The sequence below is a fragment of the Meriones unguiculatus genome, chromosome 7 (genome assembly GCF_030254825.1).
Source record: "Meriones unguiculatus strain TT.TT164.6M chromosome 7, Bangor_MerUng_6.1, whole genome shotgun sequence".
Lineage (NCBI taxonomy): Eukaryota > Metazoa > Chordata > Mammalia > Rodentia > Muridae > Meriones > Meriones unguiculatus.
In genome coordinates this window covers 33,985,584-34,005,614 of record NC_083355.1, presented here as the reverse complement: position 1 = coordinate 34,005,614, position 20,031 = coordinate 33,985,584, and the positions used below count along the sequence as shown (strand labels likewise).

General features: G+C 40.7%; 1 protein-coding gene and 1 long non-coding RNA gene across 5 annotated transcripts in view; one reads left to right on the top strand and one right to left on the bottom strand.

The window, feature by feature from the left end:
• Vmp1 (vacuole membrane protein 1) overlaps positions 1 to 20,031 on the bottom strand; it is a 96,655-nt gene that overhangs the window by 16,605 nt on the left and 60,019 nt on the right. For all 4 annotated transcript variants that reach the window (XM_021645855.2, XM_021645856.2, XM_060387060.1 and 1 more), the window contains 3 exons: positions 13,198 to 13,278; positions 8,366 to 8,482; positions 2,825 to 2,886 (listed from right to left, as the gene is read on the bottom strand). In XM_021645855.2, the coding sequence (XP_021501530.1) occupies positions 2,825 to 2,886; positions 8,366 to 8,482; positions 13,198 to 13,278 (260 nt within the window). The remainder of the gene's footprint in view (positions 1 to 2,824; positions 2,887 to 8,365; positions 8,483 to 13,197; positions 13,279 to 20,031) is intronic.
• Positions 4,584 to 14,182, top strand: LOC132655180 (uncharacterized). The gene is made up of 3 exons (XR_009592854.1): positions 4,584 to 5,058; positions 5,646 to 5,723; positions 13,875 to 14,182. It is a non-coding gene; the product is annotated as an uncharacterized LOC132655180 (long non-coding RNA).

The following is a 20,031-nucleotide window of genomic DNA, read 5'->3' as shown; positions in this document are numbered from 1 at the left end:
GTATGTTGTGGTACAGAGAGGTCCCTGGCTTGCGAGTATTTGACAAATTACAGAAGGTTTTCTGAGGATAAAAGCTGAAATATAACAGGACATTTTGACCATGGGAGTGTCAGCTTTATCCTCCATACATTTGGCACCAGTGTGGAACACACTTTTGTGGAGCTGGTGAACACATGGGGGATATTCTACATGTGAGGCCTATATGCTACGCTATTCATGGCTATCAGAAGAAACTTGTTATTTGCATTTCAAGACATTGAGCCTAGGGCCTCAAGCACGCTGCCCAAATGGCATTCTGCTGAGCAATTGCTTTATCCCCTGAAATAACGTGACTGTCAGACTGGAAGTTGCTGAGGGCATATAATGTGCAGAGGACAAGAACACGGGCTGTCTTACCAATGCACAGGACAGTCCTCATAACAAAGAATTATCTGCCCTGAAACATCACGAGCGCAAAGGTTAAGACATCCTGAGGTGGGCAACGGGAACCGCAGGCTCAAAGATTAACGGTGGGATCCAAGCAGCTGTGACACTGTCTGAGCAGGATACTCGGAGCCTCACACCTTCTCAAGGAGTTTTGGTTTTATTTTAAGAACAAAAGAAAAACAAGCGAGGGTGTTAGGAAACAAATGAGTAGATGACTGAGGATATTGTTGGTAACATGGCAGACTGAAACTGCGGAAAGTGGTATGGTAACAGAGCTGAAGGACTGGAAGTAGTCTGGGCACACGAGACAGGCAGCCGTGTGATACAAGCTTTTAGAAACCCCAAAGCCTGGAGAAACAGTTGCTGGTGCTGAGGGTGTAAAGGAGCTGAAACTTCCTGCTACAAACATTTATTCTGAGAAAAAGAGAAACGAAAAGAGTGGGCACCACGCGAAGCGCCGCCAGTCTACAATGTGTGGGCACGTGTGACAGCTAACACTGTGTCTCTCCTTCCAGAGTCTTCTCAAGGGAGGTGGAGTAAGCTCTAAGAACTAATAAATATTTTCCTCATATTTCAAAAATAGGAGTCAAAATTATACAGCTTCCACACTCCTGGGAAAATGTAGCTCAGGATGGCCTCATTCTATACCCTGCCTCAGCTTCCCCAAGGGCTGTACAGGCTTGTACAGGAGACCCACCTCCTCTTCTTTTGCTTTGAAAGTGACATACAAAACATGTAGTTTACACAGATTCAGGCAGCATAAAGATCAGAGTGCTTACAGTTTCTTTCTTTGTTTTTTTCTCTATGTAGCCCTGGCTGTCTGGGAACTAGATCTGGCTGGCTTTGAACTTACAGAGATCCTCCTGCCTCTGTCTTCCCAGTGCTGAGATGAGATTAAAGGCATGTACCACCACCACCACTGGCCAAAGTGGTTACACTTTCATGCACAAGTTATACCCCATATTAATAATCAGAAGTTTAGGAATTAGTAAACCAATGCTTGGTTCTATTTATTATATTCTCGAGAATGTATTTTCCTTAGTTATTTCATTGGAGATATGAAATATTATAAAAACGATTTTACAATAAAACATACAGAAAAGAGTCATGCTATACAGTGAATGGTTTGACGAATAATAAACCAACAGAAACTACCCACTAAGTAGCAATTATTTTTAAACAATAAAAACTTGGTTGATTGACACTGGTTGTTCAGTGACTTTAAGATAAGAGATTTATGGGGCTGGAGAGATGGCTCAGAGGTTAAGAGCGCTGTCTGCTCTTCCAGAGGTCCTGAGTTGAATACCCAGCAACCACATCATGGCTCACAATCATCTATAATGAGATCTGATGCATGCTTTTGTCATGCAGGCACACATGCAAATAGAGTGCTCATATGTAATAAATAAATTAATCTTAAAAAAATAGATTTACGTTAAAAGTAAGCGAAATACACTTCAATTTAACACAATCCCACTATGGCACCACTCTATTACTAAATGAAAGAAAAATCCTCTCTGAAAAAAAAAAAACAAAAAACAAAACACAAAAAGGATGAAGCAATCAAGCTAAAAATCCAACAATTCTCCATTTCATTTTTAACACCCAACTCAGTTCACAATCCAGTTGAAAAAGTTAATCCAAACAGGTATGTCTTCACTGTTCTGTTGACTGGAAGCTGACAATCTTGTGACATTATCATTTGAGTTGTATGTTCAAATGGTCTTACTTCTAAAAACTGCAACATAACAACACTAAAAACATCAAACAGTTTAGCTCTTTAATTGGCCTAATTTTTCTTTAGTGAAGTAACGGCTTCCTACCTAACAAATGTTGAGAATATTATACCATTGTACCCCCTATAAAGAAATACTATAACATTATGTAAGTCTGGCATGGTGGTATAAGCCTTTAATCCCATCACTCAGAAGGCAAAGGCAGGTGTCTCTTTGTGAGTTCTCGGCTAGCCTGGTCTACAAAGGGAGTTCCAGGACAGCCAGGGCTACACAGAGAAACCCTATCTCGAAAACCCAAAACCATTATGTAAAATTTATATTTAACTTACATGCAACTATGTAGTTGGTCCAAAGCTCCATTAAACTGTAATGACACATGTATGCCTTTCCTACAAAGAAAGGCCACATAATCTAACCCCAAAGCTCTTTAAAATCAAGAACTATGTGAACTGATACCTGTTTAGTTTCCAAAGAAAGGAAAAAGTTAGCTTCATTCTTCCAGTCAGTTGGGGAGGAATATCTTTTCAATAACTAAGAGAGCAAACACTTTTTTTTTTCAAAAAACAGAGCTGTGTTAAATTTTATAACCCAATTTACTCTTCCACACATAGTGACACTATTCAAAACACAATATTAATATTATTATTTAAGAAATCACTCACCCAATAAAAGCCACCATCTGCTCCACGATGTGCTTGCTGAAAGTTACTATAACAAAGATTTTCTGAAAAGAAAACACCAGTTAAAATAAACAGTCATTTAGAAGAATCACCTGTAAATTTTAAAGTATATTTGTCTAAAAAAAGGTAATGTGCTGTCTCTAACTGTAATTTTAATACAGTGTTGTTTGTCTGTTTGTTTGTTTGTTTATGCTTTTCCTTAAGCACAGCTGCAGTCTTTTCCTAGGATACAGGACTATGTCTCAGAGAAAATGTGAGTCATGAAACCGGAGCCTGGGAGGGGTTGTGGAGGTGAAGTTGCTCTGTGCATCTTAGAGCTCTGTAAGGAGAAGCCATGGGTTCCCATATCGCTCTGCAGACCTCAAAGCTGAGTACTCAACAACAGGAGGCTGACCTAAATCTATCTCAGAGATTTTAGGAAGACAGCCTATCTTTTTAGGCTTTACAGCAACACTATCAAGTTCACAGAACCCGAACAAGCCTGACCTTCTGCTTAGGGATGAAGGGTCTTTATTAGACTTTCCAAGTTTTTAGTCTGGTGAGAATTAAGTTCTCCCTCTATTGATTAAAGACATCAATACCTGACATTAAAACCAAAGATAAAAAAAAAAACCTTTAGGACTATTAGGTAGCAAATATTCTTAGCTCAATTCAATACATGTGAACATAAAGTACTTATTATGGAAAACATAAGGCAATGTGAAGGGTTTTTAGGAAACAAAAAGCTGAGAACACTTCTTGTGCTTGAAGAAGTGCATTTTTCTACAAATGGTAAGTACAGAAGCATAATCTCTTTGTCTCTCTGTCTTTCTCTCTCTCACACACATACACATTCAACTCCCACTAGTAGTTAAAAGAAAATAAGAAGCCAAGCAGTGGTGGCCCACGCCTTTAACCCCAGCACTTGGGAGGCAGAGGCAGGAGAATCTCTGTGAGCTCGAGGCCAGCCTGGTCTACAGCGAGAGTTCCAGGACAGCCAGGGCTGCACAGAGAAACCCTGTCTGGAAAAACTAAAAGAAGCAAAAAAGAGAAAGGAGGAGGAACGAAGCCAACACTACAAAAGTACAGGAAAGGAAAGGATACGTTTAGCTGTGTGACTGAGTAGGGATTCAATAGTTTCTATTTAATCTACCTTATATGCATAATAATTCTCTCATTAAATATGAATAAAGCTAGATTCCTGGAGTTTCTCCAAATTCCTGACAAGTGTTCTGTTGTTGTTTGTTAAATAAATACTGTAGCCAGTGTAACCGCAGGGGAGGGTGGGAAGAAAGAACATCAGCCTTCTTTTTATCTACTCACTGGAGGCAAGTAGCAGGTGGCCCCAAAGTAGAGCCCTCCAGGAGGACGAACAACACATGAGGGTTAGAGAAATGTTGGAAGGATATTACCAGGGGAACCAGACAGCTGTTAGGGTAAGCTCGGGGGGGTGGGGAGCACTAGTTTAGAAGTCCACACCAAAAACCAGTTATTTGGAGCCATAAATCTTTCACTAATCAACAGAAATAATGCTGTGACTTTCAGTGATTTCAACACCATAAGTTTTCCCTACTATCATTGCCTAACAATGCAAAAAATCAGCCAGTGCCCAATAATTGCACAACCTCATTGCTTGAGAAACAAAACAAATTTCCTTTTTATATGCAACAGCTTAAAAACTCACTGTGCTGGGTAGGACATAAAATGTGTCAGCCATTTAAAAACCCATGTCCCAGTCCTCAAAGCTGGAGGTCTGAGTGGGGATTCTACCAGATAAAGATGAGGCACAGACTACTGGACATCTCCCACTAATGTGCATTCAAGAAAGAAGGGAGCCAGGTGGTGGTAGCACACACCTTTAATCCCAGCACTCAGGAAGCAGAGGCAGAAGAATCTCTAAGTTCGAGGCCAGCCTTGGCTACAGAGAGAGCTCCAGGAAAGCCAAGGCTACAGAGCAACCCTATCTCAAAAAAAAAAAATAAAAATAAAAATAAAAATAAAAGAGGAACAAGAGAAAGGTTTGTGTAGGAGAAAGAAAGGGAGCAGAGGAGACTAGCGGTGGCAGAGAGAGTAAAGAAGAGGCCGTGTGTTAAGTGCCCTTAACAGCCCAGCCCGGAGCTTAAGTGACTCAGTCACCAAACTGTTAGTGTGTGCCTACCACACGCCAGAGCCTATTATCAGCATTAGAAAACCTCAGGGAGCCAAGGAACAAACCTGCCCGCTAGGGCTCGAAATCTGTGAGTGTGTGTGTATGTGTTCTTTTTTTATGGGGATGCAGACAGGCAAAAAACAAGTCATGTTAAGTAAACAAGATGAACGCAGATAAGGGAACAAGATAATGTAAGGTCTCCAAGGATCGTCTTCTAGGCAAGGAAGTTGCATCTACCCAGTGAACAGGAAAATTCTGATCCAACACAGTAGATGTGCTGGTAGAAAATTTTCAAGGAAGATTAACAGACAGCAAGACATTAATAAAAATAACTTATTAGAAGGCTGTCCAATGTTAAGCTGAGGAAAAAAAAAGAGTGAAAGAAAAGCAAACAAGATGAGATAGGTTTTAGAAGGGCACAAAAAAAATTGTGTGGGAGTGTTTCTTTGGACTTTAGAACTGACCAAAATGTTTCTATTACTCATTCATACTGCCTACTCAAGGAACGAGAAAGGCTTGTTCTAAGCTCCATCTGGATGCACACCAAGTGACAGGCCTTTATAAAGCAAATTACTATCTACAATGGAACACAGTAAACATCCCACAGGCAGAAACAGAACCCAGATCCTTGCCTCAGAAACACAAATGGATTTTCTTTATGTTCTCTCTACACAGTAGGCAGAGAAGGAACTTGAACTTCCGGAACTTGTTTTGAATGCCAGGTCTTAAGGCAAGCCTTTTTTCCTTCTAAAGGTAAGTTTGTTTCTCTCTGAAATCTGCATTACTACCTCATACCAGTCGTTGGTCCTGATACACAGCAGGCAGTAAAACATTTACTTCCCTTAGTTGAAAGGTGGAGAGAATACTCAGCTTGACCTGGGTTCAAATTCCAGATGTCAGCATTCTTACCAACACGTAAAACATTCTGGCCACTCTAAGTAGGACCACTGTACTTAGAATACTTCTTTTATACCAGAATTCCACTGAAGCGTTTTAAAGTATGAGGTACAATATGACTCAAGCCCGGTGGTGGTGGTGGTGCTAGTTGGGAGGTGGTGGGGCACACCTTTAATCCCAGAACTGGGGAGGCAGAGGCTGGCAGATCTCTGAGTTGGAGGCCAGCCTGGTCTGCAGACTGAGTTACAGGACAGCCCAGACTACAAAGAGAAACCCTCTCTCAAAACAAAACAAAACAAACAAACAAACAAACAAAAACAAAGCAAAATTGGTATATTTTAGAAGAAAATTTATTTAGGGTATTAAAAAATACGGCAACTTTGACCCCTCTTCTGAAAGTTCTGGTAGGCTATGCATCTATATCTATAGATAAGGTGCTTGGCATTAAAGTTACAATAATGTTCATTACAGGTGTGGTCTGTAATGAAGGTCTAAATGCTTCACGGGCCATTTACCTACCAGTACATGGACAGCACAAACTGGACTAGGTAGATTAAAAATTAAAAAAAAATATATAAACTTTGGTGGTACAAGGGGGTGAATATAATAAAAGCACATTGTACAAAAATTTCAAAGAACTAATAAAAAGGAATCATGCAATAAAAATTTATAATAAGACAAATTTACAGATTATGGGGCTAGAGAGATGGCTCGGTAATGAAGAGCACTTGCTACTTTTGAAGAGGAATTCAATTTGGCTTTCATCATCTAAGAGAGCTTCTCCCAGTCTCCTTGGGCACTAGGCGTAATGTAGTGCACACATACTACATGCACATAAAACATTCAAACACATTATAATAGGAATCAAAATGACTAGATATTGACAACTCAAAAAGTTATGTCAGCATTCTTATCCCCTAGAAAAAAAAGAAACACCAACCAACCAACCAACAAAAAACTGCTTTGAGAAATATTACAAAATGCTACCATTCAAGAAAAATATTTCATTCTTAAAAGTTTCATATAGTGTATATATTTTAAGCATGTAAGTTACATTACAGTATTAAAAATCTGGTGTTTGGAGCTGGGCGTGGTGGCATATGTCTGTAGTCCCAGCACTCAAGAGGCAGAGGCAGGAGGATCTTTTTGAGTTCGAGGCCTGTCTGGTCTACAAAAGAGTCCAGAACAGTCAAGGCTACACAGAGAAACCCTGTGTAGAAAAACAAAACAAAACAACAACAACAAAAAGATATCAATATTGTTTTAAGTGATTATTTTGAGAGCAGAAGACAGACTCAATAAACTTGAAAGGCAAGTTCCTGTCCCTTCCCCACAGTTTATGAGACAGGGTCTGTCTTTGTATCCCTGGCAGCTAGCTATGTAGACTAAGCTAGCCTTGAACTCACAGTGAGTGCTGGGATTAAAGGCATACACCAACAAGCCTAGCGCCCTCCCTCTTTAAAAGATTTATTTATGTGTGTATGGATGTTTTGCCTGCATGTATGTACAGAAGAGGATGTCAGATCCCCTGGAATTAGAGCTAAACATGGTTGTTAGCAGCCATGTGGGTGCCGTAAACTGAACCAGGGTCCTCTGGAAGAGCAGAGGCTCTTAACTGCTGAGCATTTCTCCAGCCCCTCACTCTCCCCTTTAAGAACTAGAGACAGGGAAGTGTTAGGAAGAGTTACTGGGGATTGACACACTGATTAAAAACAAATCCTTTCAGGTCCATTTTTATTAGGGAGAGTTGCCCAAAATATGAAAGAATTCACAGTTTAACACACTACCATTTCTCCCTCACTCAGGTTCTTAGCTTCTTTCTATTTGTGTGTGTGTGTGTGTGTGTGTGTTAAGAGTGGCTTTGGGGGCTGGAGAGCTGGCCCCGAGGTTAAGAGCATTTGCTGTTCTTTCAAGGGTCCTGAGTTCAATTCCCAGCAACCGCATGGTGGCTCATAACCATCTATAGTAAGATCTGGTGTGCAGGCAGAATGTTGTATAAATAATAAATAAATCTTAAAAAAAAAAAAAAAAAAAAAAAGAGTGGCTTTGGGGACTAGTACATTCTCACTTCTCTAACCACACAACCCACATTTCCTCACCTCTTCAGCTACCCTTCTCCTCCCCACACTCACATCTGCCTGGCTTTCAGTAAAGATAATGGTGGCAAGAGAGGAGGTGCTATGTAGAGTATGTGAAAGAAAGTAAGAATCAATGAAGGGTGACACTCCTTCAGGTGGTTGGTGCTCAGTAAGGAAACGACAGCTTTTTACTACGTATGAAAATTACATGCATTTTCTTACATGAGAACACTACTTTTATTTGATAAATTTGGACAGTTTCATGGAACAAAAAAAGAAAGCAAAAAAAAGAAGGAAGAAGAAAAGCAAGGAAATTTACATACCTCTAAATTTGCAGGGTCTGTTATCTAAGTAAGCTCTATTATCTAAGTAAGAAAAGCAAGAACCAAGGTCACTAAGCAGTGACTCAGCTATGATTACCTGGATATGCATTTTAATGATGGCTTTTCCAATCAGGGTTGCACCAAAGAAGGTCCAAAAAGGTACAAGGAAGTGTCCACATGTTATTCCAGCCAGGTCGAACAGGGGATTCGGAATCTGTCAAGGGAAAAGAAAAAGATTTCTATATGTAATTCAAAGAAAAATATTAATTTTAAAACGTTTAAAATTAAAAATGTGTGATATCCTGCTTTAATCACTATTTACCATGTGACACAAGCTAAAGGTTCCCTGATGAGTGTAGGGTACTGTTTAGAAGACTAGATAGGTATTCTAGTCCCTGAGCACAGTCTCAGACTCAGGGTAGACTGCCATTCTATCAGATCACAGCAAACTAAGATGTACCCTGTACACATAGTTTTTAATACATGAGAAATGGATAAAACCATGGATCCTTAGGAATTTAATTACTTTTAGTAGATTTCTGTTCATCTGGTAACTGTATGAATGAAGTCTTAAGATTACTGGAGAAGTTGTAAGTAAATCCTTAACCAAACATAATTACGTAGAAGTGCTCTTATTATGAGTAAACATATTAAATCCATAATTACATTTATCGATGGATGCTTTCAACATTCAAAAACTCATTATTAGCTGCGTGTAATACAAGCCTATAAATGTAGCATTTGGTAGGGTAAGGCAGGAGGATCACGAGTTCAAGGTTACTCTCAGCCACAAAGTGGAGCCAAGGACAGAATGGGCTAACTGAGATCCTGTCTCAAAAAATAATCCATTACTTGTCTTTTTTGTTTGGTTTTTTGAGACAGGGTTTCTCTGTGTAGCCCTGGCTGTCCTAGATTCTCTTTGTAGACCAGGCTGTCCTCGCATTCAGAGAGATTGCCTTCCTCTGCCTTCCTTATTTGTATTTCATTTCAAGAAAGTCTAAGCTTGGGGGCAGGGGGGAGATGTACACCTGTGATCCCAGCACTCTGGGAGGCAGAGGCAGGTGGATCCCTATGGGTTTGAGGCCAGCCTGGTCTACAAAGTAAGTCCAGAACAGCCAAGGCTACATACAAAGAGCAGCCCTGTTTCAAAAAACAAAAACAAAATATAAACAAACAAAAAGAAAACAAAAAGCAACAATAAAAACTGCCTAAGGCTTTGGGGCCACTTGATGTATTTTAAAAAGAAGATCAAGTGTAGAGATATGAAAGCATACCAATTCAGATATTTTGAATACTCTGTCCTAGACAAGTGATTCACAATAAATATTACCACATTAAAATAAATTCATGTAAAAATGTGAAGAAACCACAACTGTTTTTGAGTGGTTCATTTCTTTTTCTCCCATGGAACTACTCTGCCCTTGTGACTGTTGGCTTTTTGTAAGCCAATTAATTTATATCATTTCATTTCTGAACTCAGAAAGAAAAGCCCACATGCAGTCTCTAGGAAAACTGCCGTGACTACAGGAGGACTGAAGCGTTCTCCTGTGACAGATGCTGGTGCTCTCACCCAGACTCCTCGTGCAAGGCCCTCTTCTCCTACTCGAAGTGATGCAGAGTGCAGAGGCCACATCTTAATTTTTCCTTTTTACGCCCACAATTCAATGGATTATATTTTTGCTTCTTTTTTCTTTTCTTTCTTTCTTTCTTTCTTTCTTTCTTTCTTTCTTTCATTTTTTTAAAGACAGGATTTCTTTGTGTAGCACTGGCTATGCTGGACCTCACTCTATAGATCACACTGGCCTTGAACTCAGAGATCCACCTGTCTCTGCTTTCCCCAGTACTGAGATCAAAGGTGTGTGCCACCACCACCCAGCTAATTTTGCTTATTTTCTTACTTCAACCCACATGAAATGGAAATTAGTTTAAAATGAAAATCAGAACAGATACAAATTCCAACTTGTCAACCTGCTGGGAATTTCGCTCTTCAGGAAAGGATAATCAAGCCATTAGGAGACATGCTTGTTGTTGTGGCTTTCCCTAAAGGTACACCTCAACAAACCAAGAGGACAACTAGAATGAAAACTACTTCCTTATGGGGCTGGAGGCATGGCTCCTAGGCTGCTCTTCCCTGGGGGGTTGATTCCCACCCACATGGTAGCTAACAACCATCTGTCTGTCACTCTAGTCCTAGTGGATCCTGCAGGCACCATTTACAGACATGAATGCAGGCAAAACATCCAGGTATGTTGAAACAACATAAACAAACAACCCTCCCCCTGCGGATTGCTTTATCATTTTTCTCTCAACAAGGATTTTATCTTAGTTTAAATGCTGACATCAAAATAACTAGTTAAACATCTTAGAAAAAAAAAATCCTAGACAGCCAAACTTCATTTTTCCTAGGAATAATAAGAGCTAATTTTCACCAAGTGCTCTGACTGGTTGGGTTATTTTAAGTGGTTTGCTTCACCAACACACCTCACCCCACATGCTCTAAGATGTTTATTACACCTACTTTATAGAGAACAATGGTGAGACGGATTAAGGCACTTCCCCGGGAAAAAGATCTGAACCCAGGCAATGTGGATGGGATCTCAACCTGTTCTGGCCTTAAATTAAGAACATTATTATCCAAGTCCACTGACAGGGAAGGACCTCCTCCCCTTCTAGTTAACCCAGCCTGTCAGGTCTCATCAGGACTGGCTGCATTGTCCTCCTCTGTGGCCTGCCAAGGCAGCACGCCCCTCTGGGGGAGGTGGTCAGAGAGCCTGCCATTGAGTTCATGCCAGAGACAGCCCCTGCTCCCCTTACTAGGAACCCACTTGGAGAATGATAATTAATTTAAAAAAAAGGCAAAAAAAAGGAGAACATTATTAACCTTACTATCTAATAGGCTCCTCAGCTTATCCATAGTACTTTTCACTTAACACACTTTCTCTTTCTTCTCCCTCTCCCCGTCCCCTTCTTTCAGAGCTAGGGCTAAAGGCATGCATCAGCATGCATCACAACTTTTAAAGATTTATTTATTTTTCTGAGACAGGCTTTCACTATGCAGTTCTGGTCATCCTGGAACTCACTCTGTAGAGCAGGCTAGCCTAGAACTCTCCGAGATTTGTCTGCTTCTGCCCACCAAGTTCAGGGTGCAGTTACCACAGCTGACTTTTAACACTGTATTTCAACTGTCTCTAATTAATGGCTTTTAGATCTTTGAGATAGAAAATTCCTTTCACTTTCCTCCCTCCTTTCATCCTTCCCAAGGAAAATATTTACTTCTTTGTTCTTTGTTGCTACTGCTTTGTTTTGATTGAGACAGTCTTTCCATGTAGCTCTGTCTGATCTGCAAATTACTATGTAGATCAGGCTGGTCTCAAACTCATTCAGAGTGGGCTTGAACTTACAACTATTCTCCTGCCTCAGACTCCCAAGTGCTGAGATGACAGGTATGTGCTATAGCCACATACCTATTTACTCCTAGGATGTAGTAGTTGATAAAAAGCTGATAAATCCCAGTAAAAATAGATGAGCATTTATGTGAGAGGCACAATATTTGTTTACCGTGTGTGCTTACGTGCATACATGCATGTGAATGTCAGAGGAAAGCGAGGTATCTTCTCCCCAAGCTTGGAATGTGGGGTAGAACTCAGGTTCTGTATCCTCAGGCCACAAGTGCCTTTTCCGGCTGAGTCATTTCGGCAATCCACATGCTGTTTTTGGATATAGGGTTTCATGTATCCTAGGTTGGCCTCAAACCTGCTGTGTTACTAAGGATGATCCTCTTACCTCCACTCCTCAGAGATGTGGACCATATCTGGTATATCACAAATACTATCTTAAATCTTCCTATCAGCCTTTGTGCCATTTTGTTCATTATAGTTATAATAGAGGACTGCATCAGAAAGGAGCTACACTATGAAAACTTCTAGTATTTCCAAGATCAACAGCAGTAATTTAGGAACATCAACATTTGGTTTAAGTGTGTATGCACGTTTCTGTGTATCAGGAATCTGTCTGTCTCCATCTCCTATCTTGCCATCACTGAAATTATAGGTACATGTCATTACCCAGGCTTTTTATGGGGATTCAGAGAATCCAAACTCAATTCCTTATGCTTCCAAGGCCCCTGCCATGACCTAAACAGGACCTAAGACGTCTTAAGTCAGGCTTTATGCAGATCTTCCCATTAATATTTGAAACTCTGGAAAAAGACTTATCTAATTCATTTCATTACTAATTCTTTGTAGGAATAATGGATTTTATTTCTGTTGTTCTCACTGAATCAAGCCTTTTAGACCTGAAGCCATTATTTTGTGATGAAATACTTGAAGTCAATAAACAACACTATGAACCTATCCAATCCAAATAAGCCTAATTAATAACATGAATGATTCACAATATTTATACTGTGTAAAAGTGACTGCAGCCGGGCATAGCTGGGCACACGTAATTTAATCCCAGCATTAGCAGGTGGAGGCAGGTGGATGATTTCTGTGAGTTCCAGGCTAGCTGGTGTACATAGTGAGTTCCAGCCAGGGCTACATCATAAGACACTATCTCAAAAAAACAACAAACAAACAAAAAAACACAAACACACACAAAAAAAATATCCCCCAACAACAACAACAACAAAAGCATTTTTTGTTCATTCAGAATTGTATCTTTAAAAACAAATCGAGGGGCTGAAGGGCTGGCTCAGAGAACAGTTTGGTTCCCAGCACCCACGTGGTGGCTCGCAGCCACCTCAATCCCAGTTCCAGAAGTTTTGATCTTCCTTCTGACCTTTGCAGGCACCAGACATGAATGTAGTAGATGTATAGACATACAAAAAAAAAGTAAAACACTTATACATATGAAAAATATTTATACACATTGATCAAAATATATTCACACCATTTGGTGACATTTCTAACTTTAATATAATCTACTTACAGAAGCACAGGCCAAAATTCCAAAAAATCCAACTTTCTGTACTAGGTTTTGAACTGCCAGTTTAGCCCGTGATGCAAAGTCCTGTAAAAACAAAGATTTAAAAATATTAATAAAAAGGACAGAGAAGAAAAACAACTTTCATTGAAAATCTTCCCTTTGTTTTTTTATTCGTGATTGTGCACACATATACATATGCAGATGATTCTTTCCTTCCATCATGGAGGGAGTTCTGGGGTTTGAACTCAGGCCATTAGACTTGGCAATAAGTGCCTTTACTTACAGAGACATCTTGCTGCCCCAAAAGAGAGCTATTAAATATCGTACAATCTGATAGCACCGATTCTTATCTGTTTGTATACAGATTTTTGCTTTGTAGTGAAGGCTGGCCTCCAACCCAAGATCCTCCTGTCACCGCTCCTGAGTGCTAGGAGTAAAGAAAATACCACCACACCTGACTCACAATGATTCACTCTAGGAGTAACAGGTTGTTTGTGGGGGAATATTCAAGTCTTCAGAAAGTACCACATCCTTAAAGTCGCCCCACATTTAAGAATGAATTGCTGTATCTTTGGGGTTCTCCCTGGATGCTCTAGTTATGTTAAACCACATGTGCGAAATCCCTGTTTGAAACCATGGCTGACCCTTTCTTTTTCTTTTCCCTTTTTGTAACTTGACAGACTCAATCTCCAAGTAACAGCAGGGTAGAAAGCCAGTATTTTCAAGACAATGAAGACATCTCTGCCTAAACTAGCCATTTGGAAACACCTGATTGTTATGCTATCAACCATTTATCCTATCACCCTACAGAACTCTATTCCTCTTACCCTATTGTACCCTCACCTGTTAACCCCCATTTCACTATCCCTTCCTTCCCATGAGATCATTATTCTCTCGCCTTCTTTTAGATCAACATTTCAGCTTTCACATATAAGTGACAGTAAGCAGTACTTATCTTTCTGTCCCTGAATTTTTGTTGCTGCTTTTGAGATAGGGGTTCTTTGTGTAGTCCTGGCTGACCTGGAGCTTAGACACTCCTGTCTCTGCCTCCTAAGTGCTGGGATTAAAGGCATTCATCACTCCTGGGATGCCCAGCTGGAAGTTTTATTATTTTTTTGAAATGGCGAAAGTCATCTATTAAAGGACGTTTCATAAATGTTATGTTGCTCTAACAGTTTTCAGGTCCTCTGTTCTAGGAACTAAAGTTACAATTATGTACAGACTGATTCCTGAGCACGGATTGAAGTCCACGTGCAATCTGCAGTTTCATTGCAAAAATAATTAGCTGAGTGAGTCACAGTTTACGGACTCTGTGTCAGCTATTCCCCTGCCAAAGCACTGTTTTATACTTGTATTTTACACTACCAAGGCATTCCTGGTTATAGTTCATAAACATGTTATTGTATTTGTTTTAATCTTAAAGTCACATAAATCGCCAGGCATGGTGACACTTGCCTTTAACCCCAGCACTCTGGGAGGCCTAGAACTTGGTGAGTTCGAGGCCAGCCTGGCTTACAAAGCAAAGGTGGACGACCAAGGCTACACAGAGAAACCCTGTCTCAAAACTCCAAAAGCCACACAAAGAAAACTTATGATAAACTGTGCATGTGTGCACATGCTTTCCTGTGCACGTGTGTGTAAGTCAGGCGTTGCCTGCTGCAGGCACCTCCCTCCATCATGATGTGACCACTACTGAGACAGGGCTGCTCACTGCTGTCCTAAGCTCTACTGTCTCTGTCTCCCAGTGCTGGGACTGCAGTCAGGTGGGGCCATGCTTGTTCTTACTCAGGTGATGACTTTTCAGTACTAGGGTCCTCATGCTTGCACAGAAAACCTCTCCTCACTGAGCCAATAAAGTGGTAAAGGATTTATTTATTTTTAATTTGAAGTAGTCTTAAGGCTTGATCCTATGGCCTTCCTTTGCTCTACAGCTGAAATATACTAGATCTAAAAATCTAACAGGAACATCATTATTTTACCGCCCCACATGATCTACATTACAAATGTAATTTTGCTTTGCCAGGTTTTGCCATAAAGGTTAAAAGTCATGTATTTATTTGAGACAGGGCTTCACTCTATATCCCTGGCTAGTCTAGAACTCAACAGAGATCACCCTGCCTCTTCTTCCCCGGTGCTAGGATTAAAGGCATGTGCTACCATACCTAGAATTTTTTTTATTGTTGTTTTAAGTTATTTACTTATTCATTTTAAAAATGTATTTATTTCATGTGTATGAGTGTTTTTGCTTGCACATATGAATGTGTATCATGAATATACAGAATGTCTGCAAAAGCCAAAAAAGGACAGCAGTTTCCCTGAAATCAGAGTTACAGATGGCCCATCATGTATGTGTGAGGAACCAAACGTGGGTCCTCTGCAAGAGAGCCAGTGCTCTTAACCACAGCCACCTCTCTAGTCCTCAGTACTTTCTATCATTCCTATGATTTTTTTAAAATAAATTTTTGCTCAGATAAGAGTACAAACATATTTTTCCACTACCATTTCGAAGTTGAGTTTCTTCCACTTTGGGGAACTACAGAAATAAGCACATTTAGAGTGCAATGTCTTGATTATGCTGTCTCCCTAGGCAGTAAGGGTTTTTGTTGATGTTTGTTTGAGACATTTTCTTTGTAGCCTTGGCTGTCCTGGAACTCATTCTGTAGGCCAGGTTGACCTTGAACTCCTAGAGATCTGCCTGCCTCTACCTCCTGAATGCTGAGATTAAAGGTGTGTGTCACCAAAGCCTGATGGTTTTATTTATATTATTTGACAGTTCTTTTCACTGATTTCACTGACAGATCTTTTCATTGATTTTAGAGTCATACAGTCCACGAATTAAAATATTTGTATTTTAACTTGCCCTAAACCACCATGTAGATGTTCTACACAATTTTACTGTATGTATATGATTTGGCAATTAATTCACTGTAGTGGGGCTGGAGAGATGGCTCAGAGGTTGAGAGCACTGGCTGCTCTTCCAGAGGTTCTGAGTTCAATTCCCAGCAATCACATGGTGGCTCACAACCATCTGTAATGAGATCTGGCATGCAGGTATACATGCATACAGAACATAGTATACATAATAAATAAATAAATCTTAAAAAAGAAAACCAGAAATGCCATCTAACACCAACAGAAAAAAATCCTCAGTTCCTAAGCTTTAAAAGAAACATTTTAAACAAAAGTTGCTATCTTTTACTTCAAGTACAACGAATAAGCCAAATTAAAACATGTAGCAATAATATTTTTAAAATAAAAACAGAAGGAAAAGATTACCAAAGAAATTTGTACATTAAGCATTCAATGTTCCAGTTATATATAAAAAGAAATTAGCATTTCATTTTAATAGTCTTGTATTATTTGTGGGAACAATGTTGAGAGTCCAATTTGATTATTTCTTCAATTGTCATTTTATAAAAAAAAACTGTACAACAAAAAACAAATTCCCTTTTATAGTTTCATTTCTCTGTCTTCACATTTCACAACCTTAATCTATTTCACAATTTAAGTGCCTGAGAGGACACGTTCATTTTCTAGCCCTACTTAAATAGGTAACACACATTCATAATCAGTAACATGTACCATTTTCTGGTTTTCTCAGTTATAAACCCAATAAGGAAAGTTCCAGCCTCAAGCACAGTGGCTGTACGTCTATCCAGTTGCACTTTTGAAACAGCTAAAGATATGACCAACATATTCTCCAACGCTGTAAGGAAACAGAAAAAGAAAGGATAGCCATTTCTATCACCAGAGGCTTCAGGAACAAATAGAGGAAAGAAACAAACCCGTAAATCACAATATTTCAGATCACTGATGCTTTATATTTCCTCTAAAACAGGGATTTAGGATTATAGAAAGGAGAAACTTCAGGGCTATCTGTAACCAGCAAAATGTTAATCTTTGACCCTAGCCCACATTTTCTTTTAATTAAATTAAAAAAAAAACTGTGTTCTGCCTGCATGTATGTCAATGCCCCACACGCTTCCGGTGTCCATGGATGCTGGAGGTTGGCACTGGATCCTCTGGAACAAACGGTGGGTGCGCTGAAAGAGCAGCAGACGCTCTTAACTGCTGAGCCATCTTCGCAGCCCCTAACCTGCCTGCTTTTAAAACACTGACTAATTTATTCACTTCTCTTTGTTTTTGTTTTGTTTTTAAGACAGGGTTTCTCCAAGAAGCCCTTTCTGGCCTTGAACTCACAGAAATCCACCTGTCTCTGCCTCCCAAGTGCTGGTATTAAAGGCCTGCGCCGCTGCCACCTGGCCTTAAAGATTTATTTTTATTCTCTGTTTTAACTTTTTATTGATTCTTTGTGAATTTCACATCATGTACCCCAATCCCACTCATCTTTCCTTGTCCCTTTGTATCTGCCCTTGTAACCTCCCCCACAAAAGCAAATAAGAAAGAATAAAAAGAAAAGGAAATTGTGGAAGCTGCAGTGTGTCACACCCTTTGTCCACAATCTTTACTTGCAAATGTTGACTGCAATGAGTCACTGGTCTGGTTTGAAGCCTCTGGCTTCGGCTACACCATCAATACTGAATCCTTACTGGGCTCCTCTGATGGCCTGTTTTTGCCCTGTGTCATGGAGATCCCGAAGCTCTGAATCGGCACGGCCAGCCCTTTCATGTGCCCCAGCAGACCATAGAGGGCGTAGGCCAACTCACAGCCCTGGATCTGGGCCTGGGAGATAGCTGAGTTGGTCAGCCCACCAGCTCTCCTGTGCCTGCACCACCAGGTGAGCTCTTGGGCACTGCCTGGGCTATCTCATACAAGAGGCAGGGTCAGCTCTCCTGTTCTCATGACCTCAGGGGTTACCTGCCACAGGTCGAGAGGGACAAGGGGGTGGAGAGGGCACATCTGTGGGGTGCTGAGCCACCCACAGAAAACCAAGGGTGGGGCCAGCTCTTCAGTGCTCATGCCCTGGGGGCTGCTTCACCCCTCCCACCCCAAATCAGGGTCTGCGGAGGGAAGAAGTGGGGCCAACTCTCCCAACTGTGGTGGGCAGTAAAGGGGCAGGGCCACCTCAACACAGTGCCTCAGGCAGCAGTCCAGACCAGGGGCATCTGCATGGCCTTTGGTGGTAACATGGGCCTGGGACAGCAACACAGACCCCAGCTGCCATAGGACCATGGACCGAGACACGACCCTTTGTGGCAGCCCAGGCCAGGACCTCACCATGGCCTTCCTCATATTCAACTGTTTCTCACCAACATCAATTTTCCAGTTCCACCTTTCTCCACAGCGTATGAATCCTTTTGCTTTCTACTCGCTCTCTTCACACAATACTCCATCTTTCTCAGCTCTTCCTCACACAGTCATCCAGTATAGTAGCACCTGCAGTAGGTGCTTGGGGGCCTTTCTTCCAGCTTCCCCAGGCCAGTCCTGTGGGAGTGAACACTGAGTTTCTCCCTCATTTTTATTGTTTTTTAATTATGTGTATGTGTGTGTTTCTGCATGTGAATGTGTACAAGTGACAGGACAGAAGATGGTGTTAGGTCTCCTGGAGCTAAAGTATGAGCCACCTGATGACGGTGCTGGGAACTGAACTCGGTCCTCTGGAAGGGAAGCAGGTGATCGTGACTACTGAGCCATCTCTCCAGCCCTGCCTTCTTAGCCAATTACATGCTAAAACTCATTCTGATTTAACAGTGTTCTTCTTGGATTCTTAAAAACTATATAAAAACGACATTATTAAAAACTATAGAATAACCTGGGTGTGGTAATACATGTCTTAGTCCCAGTACTCAGGAAGAAGAGGCAAACGCACGCACGCTTAAATTTATTAAGGGATTAAAAACTGAATGTTAACTATAAATTTGAAAAATCAGGTAGCCATGTGGCGCATGTCTTTAATCCCAGCACTCAAGGAGGCAGAGGCAGACAAATCGCTGCAAAGCTTGGCCTACAAAGTAAGTCCAGGACAGCCAAGGCTACACAGAGAAACCCTATCTTGAAAAACCAAAAGCCAAAAACAAAAAACTGAAAAATCCAGATTGTGTTCTTATTCATATGAGTATATTCTTATTCAGATTCATTGTTGCACAGTGAAATTGTGAATTTCACTGTGAAAAGCTTGGTTACAATGGCATCTTCACATATATAAAACAAAATAAAACTTTTTTTTTTTTTAACATGGGTGCTTTCAATGCATGCCCCTTGTGTGCCTGATTTCTCTGGCATCAGAGTTAACTAACGGTTAACGGTGTGCTGTCATGTAGGTGCTGGGAATCTGAATCCAGGGCCTCTGGAGAAAGAGCTCATGCTTTTAAATACCTACTGCGCTATCTCTCCAGGCCTGACATCTTCTTCTTAATGAACAGAATAACAGTGTAAGATTACTCATTTGACACATGTACACACTGTGTGCTACGGTCTGCCACAGACCATAGCTGAGAACTTCATCCCCAGAGTGTAGCGAGAAGGGCTCTTTAAGAGGTGGTTGGCTATGAAAGCACTGCTCCGTGAAGCCATCCTAAAGGGGACAGCTGTACTCGCTCCCCGATCCCCCCTCTCGTGTTTTTCCCCCGAGACAGGGTTTCTCTGTGGGGCCCTGGCTGTCCTGGAACTCATTCTGTAGACCAAGTTGGCCTTGAACTTAGGGATCCATTTGCTTCTACTGGGATTAAAGGCATGCATCACCTCCAGGTACTCTTTTCAATATATATTTTTTTGAAATTAAAATATAATTATATCTTTCTTCCCTTCTCTTTCCTCCCTCCAATCCTTCCTATGCTCCTTCCCTTGTTCTCTCTCAAATTTATGGCTTTCTTTTCTTTGTTTTATGCAATACTTATATATATCCCTAAATATATAAATACAGCCTGCACAGTCTAT